General features: G+C 43.1%; 1 protein-coding gene across 5 annotated transcripts; it reads left to right on the forward strand.

Moving 5' to 3' along the window:
- The first annotated feature begins 83 nt into the window (after positions 1–83).
- On the forward strand, positions 84–12,527 carry ubp1 (upstream binding protein 1). Of its 5 annotated transcripts, none has more exons than XM_068333290.1 (16): positions 84–332; positions 5,447–5,598; positions 6,325–6,401; positions 6,500–6,605; positions 6,694–6,800; positions 6,929–7,081; positions 7,194–7,304; positions 7,574–7,681; positions 7,814–7,920; positions 8,209–8,341; positions 8,615–8,708; positions 8,784–8,874; positions 8,961–9,076; positions 9,301–9,443; positions 9,545–9,596; positions 9,704–12,527. In XM_068333290.1, exons 1-16 carry the CDS (start codon positions 259–261, stop codon positions 9,739–9,741), a joined length of 1,662 nt encoding a protein of 553 aa, XP_068189391.1. In that variant the 5' UTR covers positions 84–258; the 3' UTR covers positions 9,742–12,527. The 5 variants fall into 5 exon arrangements, with proteins under 5 accessions (XP_068189391.1, XP_068189393.1, XP_068189389.1 ...); XM_068333288.1 differs by lacking the exon at positions 84–332 and adding an exon at positions 699–1,642; XM_068333289.1 differs by lacking the exon at positions 84–332 and adding an exon at positions 699–1,642 and having other exon boundaries at positions 8,209–8,335.
- The last annotated feature ends 272 nt before the right edge of the window (positions 12,528–12,799 follow it).

Raw genomic sequence — 12,799 nt, forward strand, 5'->3', positions numbered from 1 at the left:
GTGGTTATCGCGGGGGGCGGGGCTTCCTCTCTCTTTCCAAAATAGAGCGTGTAAAACTTTTTCTACTTTCGACTACGCGACGTTCAGGGTCCGACATGGTGGATAATTATTAAACACGCAGGAAACAACTTTTTGCAGACAAAACGTGTCGTCAGCGCTGACGTACAGCGGGGACATGAAACTCCTCGTCGGGGGTCTGAGTTGTGTTTATTTGGAGTGAGACGCACCGCAGCGGCGACAGGTGTTTGTCGGGCCAGCATGTTGTTCTGGCAGTCCTACACCGAAAACTTCAGCGCCCCCACTCAGAGACAAGTTGGCAGCAGACACACAAGGTATGAATCTGATATTTTATGTCGTTCGCTCTCGACTTTGTAATGCATAACATATATGTTTATATATTTATTTGCTTTCTCGATTTTGGAGCCTCATCATTTGTGTGTGTGTGTGTGTGTGTGTGTGTGTGTGTGTGTGTGTGTGTGTGTGTGTATTGTCGAATAAATCGAGTATTTCTCCTGTTTCAAGTCTTCATCCTTGTTGACTGTCAGATGCGTTATAAATTGTAAGAAGTAAAACGCAGGTACAGTTGCGCACCATGACGGAAGCTCGGAGGGCTCTGATTGGTTCATCTCCCTGCGCTGGGCACTGAAACTGGCCTGTGATTGGTTGTTAGCTTTCCTGGCATCCTTCCTTTGGCTGGCGGTCGCGCAGCTCTTGTAGGCTCCACCGATCGACTGTCTGTTTGCTGAGGGACCCGTGTTGATCCCTGGTGCTAAGTCAACCGCTGCTCTTTGGATGGTTTAAGGACTGCTACCTGGAAGCCTGAGAGCCTCGGTGGTGACTCCAGCAACCGCGATGAAAAAAGGAGAGCGGGTTGGGTTGGTACAGCGAGCGCCAGAGGAGAGCTGCGGTTGCGATCACCGGACATCTCGCAGTTACACCAAGTGAAGTTGATGCTAGTTAGCCTGATAGCCAGGTAGCAACAGCTGTGCGGACACGATGTGGGATGCGGATATGGACTAAAACAAAATAATAGCCTCTGCTTGTTCCGTTTGAGTTGGCTAGTGTTAGCTAGGCTGCTCGAAGAAGCCGTACCCGGGGTGACAATGAGGCTGCTGGATCCACGCTAGCATGTTTAAGTTGCCTTTGTGACGCTAGCTTAACGGTTAGCTAACATTAGCATGCTGACAATCTGCTCGCATCCTCAGTCACGACTAACGTTTGGCCGCTGAGTGGAATAACTTAGCATTGATTTTTAGACAGTCTGCCAGTTGTGTAGCACAACTTTTGTGTGACTAAAGATCCCCTAAATCTCGAATGAAGATATGGCGATCCATCAAGTCTCTGTGGAAAGCAACAAATTCGCCTGCCCAGCTTTCCAAGGAGTGGCTAGCGGGCTAGCAGCATAACTTTCCTATCGCGGTATCGCTCAGAAGCTGCAGAGCCCACTTCCTCGCTCGTCGAGCCCTCGTACCTGAGACAAGCTGGCGGCCCTACGAGTTGAAGCCGAGGACAAGGAGCTGGGGCCAATGGCCTGGGTACTGAAGATGGACGATGCCACGATCGAGTCGGGGCTTGTGCACGACTTCGATGCCAGCTTGTCCGGCATCGGGCAGGAGCTGGGGGCTGGAGCCTACAGTATGAGGTTAGAGATGGGGATTAACACACAACCACCACCACCACCCCCCAATTTATCCACACCATTGTGAGTCGTTCAAGAGAATGGCTTATGTGTTTGGATGGATTTCTAGACCCCACACCCATCCACACAACCCCGCGCCTGTTTGTGTTATTCCCATTGTATTAGTGCGATGGCTTCTCTTTGTTTTGGGATCTGGGATATGGCAGGTATTGTTGACTGCCACGATCCATTTAACCCCTAAATATATAGGAAACCACATAAGAAACACACATTACGTGTTAATAAATTGAAGGACACGTGTCCTAACTGTGGGTCTGTTTCTATATGGAGATCTAAACGTTGTGTACTTTTCGAGATAACACTCAGGAAGTCAGTTGATGCCCTGGTTTGGCCCCTCAGAAAACAGATTTTTACCCACCTGAGTTTGAATGAAAACCTAATGGTAGACATGTTCCTAGAAGATCAGATCAGTGTGTGTAAGATGAACAAACATAAAGCACCTCTTTACTAGTTGGAAGCTGAAATACACAATCCTAATGTGTTCACTTTTTTTATACAGTTTTGTAAGACTTAAGATTTAATGGATAATTGTTTTTCCTAAAATATAAATTGTTACCAAAGTTCATTTGTATGTCTAAGAGTTCTGGGTCACAACAACCTTATCAAAAACTACACAATTCATGTTTTAATTTAGATCTTGCTCTAAAAAAGTGAGTGAGTAGAGAAAATGTTAGAGGATATTTTCTTTTTTTTTATTATTGGAGAATATCTGATCAAACAAGGAAACTAGAATGACATTCAGCAGACCATAAAAATGCTACAAAAAAAGAATAATGAGCAATGGTTTCATGCAGTTTGCAAAATTTTTAAAATCACACCTTGTTAATAAGGAAGTGTGATTAAATAAAAAGTCTGTCAAGTCCCATGCATCCACATCCACAGAGAAATGTACTTGTTTGTTTGCTGCCTTATCCTGATGCCAAGTTTTAAGTAAATTAAAACATTAATGTGATTTTTTTTTTAAAATTTTTTTCTAACAATTCAGATAACCAGCAAACAAATATTGGATGAACACACATCGTCAGTGCATAATGTACAGTTTAACTACAGGTTGTAAGGTGACCTGTCTGAACTTGACATTGGATGCAGTCAGATTCTTGAAAGTTTGCACCACAGGGTCTTTGTTTGGGTTGTTATTTTTAGAGACTTTTTTTTCAAGTCACATAGTGTTTCTATATTAATTTCTCCAGTGGTGTTAAATTTTATATTATCAAATTTCTATTTTTTTCCCCCTAAAATTTGTATAGAACAACAATTTTGTTATGACTGTCAATGGAACTGACATTTTACTGCATAACTGATGTCTGGCATGGTTTCATCATCCCTGGCTCTAGCCGCTACACACATGAGTGACAGTCCCAATAAAAGTGTTGCGTGAGTCGGTGACTCACTGATTAATTGGTACTATGTGTTGATAATATGTTTGTGTGGTTGTAACCACCTGTTCCATTAGTTACTCTTGGTATGTTTGTGCTGCGTTATATAACATGTAATGGAAAGTGATGATGTTTCGCTGCTGAAGGTAACACGCTCCCTGAAAATGTATGCGTCTTATCAGCAGTGTCCAAGTCCATCTGCTCTTAGCATGTTTATCTGAGTGTGGTGGAAGTGTGTGTGTGTGTGTTTCAGTGTGTTATGATGCACACTGCCAGTCAAAAAGTTTAATGGTTTTCTTTATTTTTGAGAGTATTTTCTTTGTAGATTTTCACTGAAGTCACCAAAACTATGAATGAACACATATGTGACTAAATAAATCTGTTCTTATTGTTGCTTGTTTTTAATCATAGTTTATTTTACCATAAAGGCCTGATTCCCACAGTCTCTTCTGATCAGTTGATGTAGAGATATCTCTACTACTAGAACCCAGATTATCCTCTGCATCAGAGGTGACTCTTCTGTTCCTGAAGCGGTCCTCATGTGAACCAGTTTTGTCGTAGCGTGTGATGTTTCTATCACAATTTTTTGTTTCCTACATAATTCCATATAACTTGCTTCAGTTTTGACGTCTTCAGTGAGAATCTACAATGCTGAAAGTGTGTGTGTGTGTGTGTTTGTGGGTGGGCGGTGCTGGGAGTAGTGTACTCTCTCTGGGGTTGGGAGGGGGTTGCAGAGGGTGTTTGGAGTCAGCAGCTGGCAGATGCAGAATGTCTGCGCAAGTGTCAGTGGAAACAGTTCCTCAGATTTCAGGAAGCACATCTACCCTCAACAAAAATATGAATGTTTGATTTTGACCTTTTGTTTTTTCAAGTGAAAGATTTTATACCAAATTTCTGATTTACTCTCATAAATAGTTGAAGTATAAATATTTTGACAACCCAACCACCTTTTGCACAGGTGTGTTTTGGTCTTGCTGCAGTAGAAAAGCCGTCTATGTTGTGCGGTTTTATCAACCGAAACAACTCCACAGGTGTGAGAGCGTATGCAGTCGACATGTTATCTGCATGAACTGCTGCAGCTGCTGCCTGTGAATTGTATGTTCTTCTCACCAAAGGAAGCCTCGAGTGGCGTTCTGGAGAAGTTTGGCAATATATCCAAGCAGCTTGGTTGTATGCAGCCATACCAGCCCCGGACCTCCGCATCTGCAGATTCAGCAGATTTGGAGAAAATGTTCTTCCCACTGATCAATCCTGGTGAATGTTTGGCAGCATCATTATGCAGGAAAAAGTTTGCTGAGTGTCCAATAAGTGACTTTTTTTGACATTGAACTGGACATTTGGGCTTTTGCAATAATGATGGTGATCCACCAATAAGTGGATGGATTATTTTCTTAACATTCTTAAAGAATTAATTACTTTGTGATCATAGGGCTTAAATTGTTTTATTGAACTTGGAACAAAAACAAAAAAGCCATGTTTTTTTTTGTGTGTGTGTGAAGTGAGCTGGCGCACCATCCAGGGTATCACGACACATTAACGAGTGACTGAAAGTGAGGTTGGACAAATTCAGCAGGCTGCTCTTTGGACGACTCGGCTGTTTGTAGAAAGATGATGTAGGAATATCTTGAAATAGTCGAGCTTGTTTAAAAGTTTGACCCGGGTTTAGAATGGCATCATAACTTGTCAAAAGTTTCCCAGGTAATGAGATGCCGTGATATGCGTTTCTCCTGGGTGGTGAGACACGCACACATACACACATGTACACACACACACACACACACACGCACGTCTTGTTGACACTCTTGCAATATTTGTCAGGGTGAGCTGAAGACGCGTTGGCTGTCTCGAGTGCCTGCCAAGTGTGAGAGATAGTGTGTGTCAGCAGCTCGGTCTATCCCTGGGTGTTTCCGTTCACGTGTCCTGCTGCGACCTCATGCATACATAACAAGTGACGTTTGATTCATGGAAAAATGTCACATCATCTAAATCGAGCCCACCGATTTAATTACCCCACATCGTGAAGTTATAAATAAAACAATGATTTTTAAGGATGGTGGTTTTGGGATATACTTGCTATTGGAAAGTTGTGAAACGAGAACATCCAGTCTTGTTTTTCTTTGCTTTTAAGGAGGGGACTGATTATGAAATTATGTCAATCAACACATGGCGTTGAGAATCTAAACATAAAGATTTTGAGGAATAGGAAGCTGAAATGTTTAGAGGCCAGAGATGAAAAAAATCAACCGGTAATGTGTTCAGAAAAAAACCCCAAAACGACCACAACTCTTCGATGTTTCATTTTCAGCCTTCTCGCGTGTCTTTTCCGAGTCTTCCGCGCTGACTCTGACTTCCTGTCCTCTTTTTGTCCCAGTGATGTACTGGCTCTGCCCATATTCAAGCAGGAGGACACCAGCCTTCCTCCTGAAAACGAGACCAAAAATCCCCCATTCCAGTATGTGTTGTGTGCCGCCACGTCGCCGGCTGTCAAGCTGCACGACGAGACGCTCACATACCTAAATCAAGGTGAGACGCACAATGCATGAACTGCAGAAAAAAGTCAAATGCCTGTCATCCTGTTGTGCACCGAGGATGATGGCCTGCTGTAACTTTCTGTAAAGGGTCCAAAAGGCCAAACGTGTACAAAAAGGGCTTTTGCACTTGGACTATAGAGCAAGCATTTGATCTGGATCTTGGTCTGGGGAAGAGTCCACATGTTGCTAACAATCATAGAAGGTCTATGCATGTAATAGTGCAAGATGGACCTAATAAAGTTTTGGTTGGAATCCGTCTGTGTAAAATATTAGATGGTTCAATGAATATCTGAAAATGAACAAAATAATGAAGAATATTCATTTGAAATTCAGAAAAACATCACATTTAAGAAGGAACAGGTGTTGTTTGGACAGGTTAAATTTCTGGATCTAGCTTCATACAGTAATTGCCCATGCCTGGATATTTTTATATGATTACCCTTGCTTTATTTTTCATTATAGTGACATGAATTGACATGAATCAGGACTCCATAAATGTGATTAAAGGTTGATTTAAAAGGTGATCACCTTGGGATCAATTCTGTCTCTTACTTAAGCGTAACTCGTCTGCAGCTTCTGGAGATAGATGTGGACAAACAAACAACACATCAACAAGAAACAATCTGCTTTAGGCTTTTAAAGGATGTGGAGTAGTATGTATTCAATCTACTGTCTCATTTTTCTGTCACCTTACCCGTATTTCTTCTCTCCTCCTCAGGCCAGTCTTATGAGGTACGCATGTTGGACAACAGGAAGCCAGATGAGTTCCCAGAGCTCAACAACAAGATGGTTAAGGTGAGACGATGCCTACAGCCGGAGTGAAACGACACCGAAGACATTTACGTGTTACCTCGAGGCCACTTTGGAGCTCACACACGTGTGTTTGTGTCCAGAGCATCGTGCGAGTGGTGTTTCACGACCGCCGCCTGCAGTACACAGAGCATCAGCAGCTGGAGGGCTGGAAGTGGAATCGTCCAGGAGACCGTCTCCTCGACATCGGTGAGGATGGCTGACGACAAGTGCTTTATTTTTCCGGCATCATGTGTGCGACTTTGTGTTCAAGTGTCTGTGTTTGTGTGTGAGACAGATATCCCTATGTCAGTGGGGATCGTGGAGCCGAAGACTCACCTGTCCCAGCTCAACGCGGCCGAGTTCCTGTGGGATATGAAAAAAAGAAGCTCTGTTTTCGTCCAGGTAGCCCACCAACATCCCGGTCATCACACATCACACTTCTGGTGGGGCGATGACTCCGAATTTCCACATCAAATGCGTAATCTGTTGACGACCGCGCTTCTTTTTCTCCCCCTGCTGTTTGTCTGCAGGTGCACTGCATCAGCACGGAGTTCACTCCCAGAAAGCACGGGGGTGAGAAGGGCGTCCCGTTCCGAATCCAGTTCGACACTTTCACCCAGGGTGAAAACGGAGAGTACACAGAGCACCTTCACTCTGCCTCCTGCCAAATCAAAGTCTTTAAGGTAACACCCCAGCCATTTTTTACCCAGTGATTGATCACAAGCAGCCATTTTTCATTTTATGATCTGTATTAAATCTGTCATCCTTAGTCTGATCTCTCTTCTTCCCGTTTAGCCAAAGGGAGCGGACCGTAAGCAGAAGACAGACCGGGAGAAGATGGAGAAACGCACTGCTCAAGAGAAGGAAAAGTACCAGCCTTCTTACGATACCACTATCCTTTCAGAGGTCAGTATGCAGTGGCAGCTGCGCAGGAATAGAACAAACTACAAAAGAACACCAAATAAAACACATTTTAAAATTGAGAATGGGTTTCCTGAAATTGGGTCAGAACTTAATGGTTATTTTTATAAAAAAATAATCCTTTATCACAGCTTGACTTTGAGGAAAAAAAACTCACAAGCTGCACACTCGCATGTCACACCTCCGTCACTGAGTGTGTTACCAGATTTGTTGTGTGTGGTTGTGTGCTACCTCTGCCGTGTTTCTGTGTGCAGACAAGGCTTGAACCCATCATAGAGGATGCGGGTGACCATGAACTGAAGAAATCCAGCAAGAGGACACTTCCTGCTGACTGTGGCGACTCACTGGCCAAGAGAGGCAGTGTAAGCTGTGCCTTCAGTCCTCCTGTTCATCACTCCGCCGAGCAGTCTGAGGCTTTTAAACACAACATCCTCAGCTGCTGGGATGGGCAGTATTTTAAAGTTGTACATGTCTGTGTGTGCGTCTTCTCACAGTGCTCCCCTTGGCCAGACAAGGCCTACGTCAGCACCAACCAGGCAGCTACTCCCTCCTTCTCCTCCACCCCACTGTCCACCTACACAACCTCCTCAGTACCAGACAGGTGAGTGTGTTCATCCTTTAGCTGAAGCGTTTGTCGATCTCTGCTGATCTTTCACTATGAGGCTTGGGCTTCTAGAATTCCAAATTGGAATTGTTTCCAAAATTCACTCAGATATTTGAATTTCAGATCTGTTAAACGGTTAAGTTTTGTGCTCAGGAGGATGAACAATTAATGCGACTAAACAATATCCCCGGTCTATTTGACATTTTAACAATAAATAAATTCATTCACATCCCACGTTCTAAAAAAATGCAAAGCTCATCATCTGTCGTCTCTTTTTTGTTGTAGTGACTCATCCTCACCCAATCATCAGGCAGATCCTGGCAGCCATGGCAGTTCGGAGGTCAGACTGCAGTCTTCTCAGCTATATGAAGTGGTGGAAAAGCAGACATTTCAACACGTCACAGCAGCAAACGTACAGGTGTCAAGAATGACATTAACAATGGCTGAATTCCATTTAGCTGCTTCTTTTCAGGTTTCTGGTGTTGGGTTCACGACTTACTGGAACACGTAGTGAGGAAAGACCACAACCATTCTTAATATTACGAATTGCACCTGTAGTTCATGGTATTGGTCTGATTAATAAATCAATTTATAACATTCTGTTGGTGCTTGTTGCCCGAGTTGATCAATTTATTTAAGTAAAGCTGAGATCCCGTCGTGTTGACCTCCCGCTGGTCTCTGTCCTCTGCAGCAGCTGAGCCCCACTGCCTCCATACAGGACGCACAGAAGTGGCTGCTGAAAAACCGCTTCAACTCCTACACCCGACTCTTCTCTCACTTCTCAGGTACACACACAGCCAAACACACTAACATATGGCTGTACTCTTACAGCTGTTTTACCAGTGGTTTTACTCGTGCAGGTTCTGATTTGTTGAAGCTAACCCGGGACGACTTGGTCCAGATTTGCGGGCCGGCGGATGGGATCAGACTCTTCAATGCACTTAAATCCAGGTGTGTGTTTGTTCCTGTTATTCCTGCTGACTTCTGTGTGAGTGTTTTTAAAGGTGTCTCATTATTTTTCATGTCTGTTTGCGTAGGTCTGTACGTCCCAGGTTGACTGTGTACGTCTGTCAAGAGTCTCAAGAGAGCCCTCTGCTGGAGAGACACGGCACCAACGAAAACGGAGAACGCAGCCTTTCCTCGAATTTACACGGTACAAAACCTTCGTGGATGCCTAGAAGGGTGCACTGTTGAGCGCATACCTCCACTCAACAGCTCCCTTTAATTTAGTTAAACCTTAATCAAATTTTTCTGAAAGTCAGTCACAAGGTTTCTCGTAATCCTGCTCACGGATGAAGAAAATAACCTGCAGATGCCGGTGACAACACAACCCCTATGATCACGAGTTTAAATCGTCCTCTTCCTTTTTCCTGTCAGTGTATCATGCTCTGTACTTGGAGGATCTCACAGCTGTAGAACTGGTCCGCAAGATGGCGTGTGTGTGCAGCCTTCCTCTGGGAACCATCAACCAGGTGTACAGACAGGGCCCAACAGGCATACACATTCTGCTCAGTGACCAGGTACACACACACACACACACACACTGTTTGTAAAAGGTGGTTATATGTTGGAATCCTGAGCTGTTGGATTTTTTTTTTACCTGGTGTTTCTTGTTTTCCAGATGGTTTACAACTTGCCTGACGAGAGCTGTTTTTTGATCAGCACCGTCAAAGGTGAGCTGACGATACGCTGGGAGCTGATTTTCTTTAAATCGTGTAAGAATGCTGCTTATTTGACAAGGATTTGATGTACTTCTTCCTTCACGTTCTTCCCTCTCCAGATGAATTGGGTGAAGGACTCCATCTAATCCTGAAGTAGTGAGGAGGACAGATGGCATCACTAATACTCCACCCTCTGTTTTGGAGCTGAAGCCTCCCTCTGTCCCTCTCTGCCTGCCTCCACTCTCCTCCCCCCCTCTACTTCCTCCCTTTCTCTCTCAACACTCACTCGATGGAAAGCAGGCCGACTGCGCTAAAGCCATGTAACTGTTAGAATCTGACATGGGTGTGTCCACTGTTTCATATTGAAAACACTATTAACGAGGGGTTTGGGTGAAAGAAGAGAGACTGGGACGGGGGTTATTGGTTAAGGGGACAGATAACGATGTATGTATTTTGATTTGATTTTTTTTTTTTTTGTCTTTTTATATATGTTTTGTGTGGGGGGGAGACTCCAGGACAGAGGGGAGGGTGAAGTTCTTGTCAGCAGGAGAAGGGAAGGAGGCAGATTCCTGACTGCTTGTTGCCCCTCTTACAACAACACAACCAGCACTAGGCCAGTATTGATAACCTGTACCATTGAACAGCATGTGATCTCAACATACTTGCTTGCTATAAGGAAAATCCAAATGTGCTCTGCCTGTTTAACATTATTGACAGTCATCTTTGAAGAAAAAAACAAAAATCAAATGACCATGAAATAACCAGGCTAAATTTGAGACTGTCGCATGGATTCATTTTTATTATCTTTCATATAGAGGTCAGTTTTTATTTTTAGACTTCCTGCCATATTTTGTCCCACTCATCTTTTAATGTAAATTGTTTTAGATTATGCTTTATTTATGATCAGCTGTCTCTCCCACTCTTAATTTACTTGTTTCTGGTACCGTATTGGTATTTTTAACTAGTTAATCTCATTCACAAACTCGACACACATGGACCTCATCTTTGATTTCTCTGCTTTCTGTGCTAATTATGAAACACTGGTTTATGCCCTCTGGGATTTTTGGCCATAAATATGCAAAAAAAAAAAGAAGAGGGACAAACCTCTTCAGACGATTGACATGTGGAGCACTAGCGCTGACCCAAATATCTGCTATAATGTGGACCAAACGGTTTTTAGATTTTCTGGCTTTATTTGAGGAAAATCCTCATTTTTTTTCTGCACATCTTGGTCACGTGAAGGCTTCATAGACTTGATCAGATGGCAGACTAAAACTTCATCTAATGGACTTGCTTGTGCACGGCATGTAAATAATAAACCCTCCATCCTGCTCTCAAGTTACAACCCAACACACTACAGGCTGGTAGAAATGTATTGCTGCGATAGCCTTGCTCCAGTAGCCCTAATCTGTAGGCTACACAGTCGTGACCGCTCCACATCCATCTTCATCATCTTGTGTTTTTAATCTAGCTAGAAACAGGAAGCAAAGATCATGTGTTTTGACTGCTCTTACCTTTTGACAAGTGACAGAGTTCCGCGCAGGTCCTGGGAGTCGCCATAACAGTGCTGTGAAAAATTACATGCCTCTTATGCATCTAAATAATCCCGTTCTATTAATGTAAAAAGTTATTCAAAGGCCATATCGCTTGGTTCTGCTACCTTTAGTAGCAACAACTGCAATGAAACATTTGCCATAACTGGCAATGAATCTTTCACATTGCTGCAGAAGAATCTTGGAACAGTTGCCGGGTGCTCAAGCAGCAATGCAGCCTCAGACCATCACAGCACCATGATTAACTGTTGGTATGATGCTGTGGAGTCACAAACACCGGCCTAAAGTGATGCAAGTGAGGCCTGCAGTTCTTTAGGTAATGTTCAATCAGAGTACCAGAACCTTAGAAATGACTCTAACTGTCCAGACTGATAGATGGCAGTGATTGTTATGGACATAGAATGGTGTGTGGCTTTTTGAGATCTTTTTCCCTACTTCACTTTGCCAGACAGGTTCCATTGATGTGATGTCTTGGGTGTATCTACTGAAATTGAACTTTCCAAAATAAATGTGGTCAGTCACACTTAATTTAATTAATTCAATTCATCTAATGGGGTTATATAAAAAACTTGTTTGATCTGATACATTTGAGTAAGACAAATACACTAAAAGAAGAAATCAGGAAAGAGGCAAATACTTTTTCACAGTACTGAAGGTTTTTGGGGTTTTTTACGCTGTTTGATTTTGGTGTCTGGTGATGCGTGCAGTGTGCACGCCTCTGGGCGTCAGACGGGGTGTGTGTATGCATGTGTACCATTTTTCGTTCTTGCAAAGAAAACTTGATTATGTCAGTAGTTGTCACAAACATTTTCCAGTTGGTATGATGAAACTGTGTTTAGCTTACTGTTTAGTAAAGAGCATGTATAAGAAGGGGAAAGAAGGGAGAGAGGTATAATTTGGTTTTTGTGAGTGTAACACCTCCCTCTTTTTCCAGATGTTAGAGACCAAGTCTGCACTGAAAATTCACAAATCTCAAGCTTGATGTGTAGTCAGTAGTCCTACAGCCACACTTCTTATCCGCATAATAAAAAAAAAGACTGGATGCTAAAAAATGTCACACCATACGCCAGAGCCTGGACTGTAGCTCTTGTGGTGTTTCTAAGGACATGAGTACCACAGCACAATAAACTGTGTTGGCCAACGCAAAATTAATGACTAACGGAGCGGATCTGATGTCAGACAAACTGTAGAGAATTTTTATTTCCCCGAAGGCCTGACCAGTTGTCCGTCTGTCTGTTTGTGTGACTGAGTGTGTGAGAATGTGAGCAGGAGAAGTGACACCATTCATTTACAGTGTAATGTCAATTATGATGCTTCTCATGTGCACAGTACCGTATGTTGGAGATGTACACAACCACATGTGCTGGGAATAAATGATTTCATAACTTTCTCCAGTGTGGTGAAGTCTCGTCATTTGTAAGACAAGCTTATCAGAACGCAGTTGTTAACTTTAAGTGTTCGCTATTGGTTGATCTTGGTTTAGTCTTCAATGAGAAACTGAGATAACGGCATGACTGTCATAGTTTGAAGAGGCACCAACTTTGTTAAAGAGGGGAATTTTAGTTTTAATGGTCAAAACGGATCTATTAAATTTGAGACATCTGAGGCAAAGATAAAATACTGGAAAGTGATGCATTCAGTAGCAACCTTCTGTTAAATATT

The sequence above is a fragment of the Antennarius striatus genome, chromosome 14 (assembly GCF_040054535.1).
Source record: "Antennarius striatus isolate MH-2024 chromosome 14, ASM4005453v1, whole genome shotgun sequence".
Lineage (NCBI taxonomy): Eukaryota > Metazoa > Chordata > Actinopteri > Lophiiformes > Antennariidae > Antennarius > Antennarius striatus.

Coding starts and splice junctions, on each gene's coding strand:
- ubp1 (XM_068333288.1), top strand. CDS start 1,527: ATGGCCTGGGTACTGAAGATGGACGATGCCACGATCGAGTCGGGGCTT. Junction 6,606..6,693: donor AGACCGTCTCCTCGACATCG/GTGAGGATGGCT, acceptor TGTGTGAGACAG/ATATCCCTATGTCAGTGGGG. Junction 8,342..8,614: donor TCACAGCAGCAAACGTACAG/GTGTCAAGAATG, acceptor TGTCCTCTGCAG/CAGCTGAGCCCCACTGCCTC.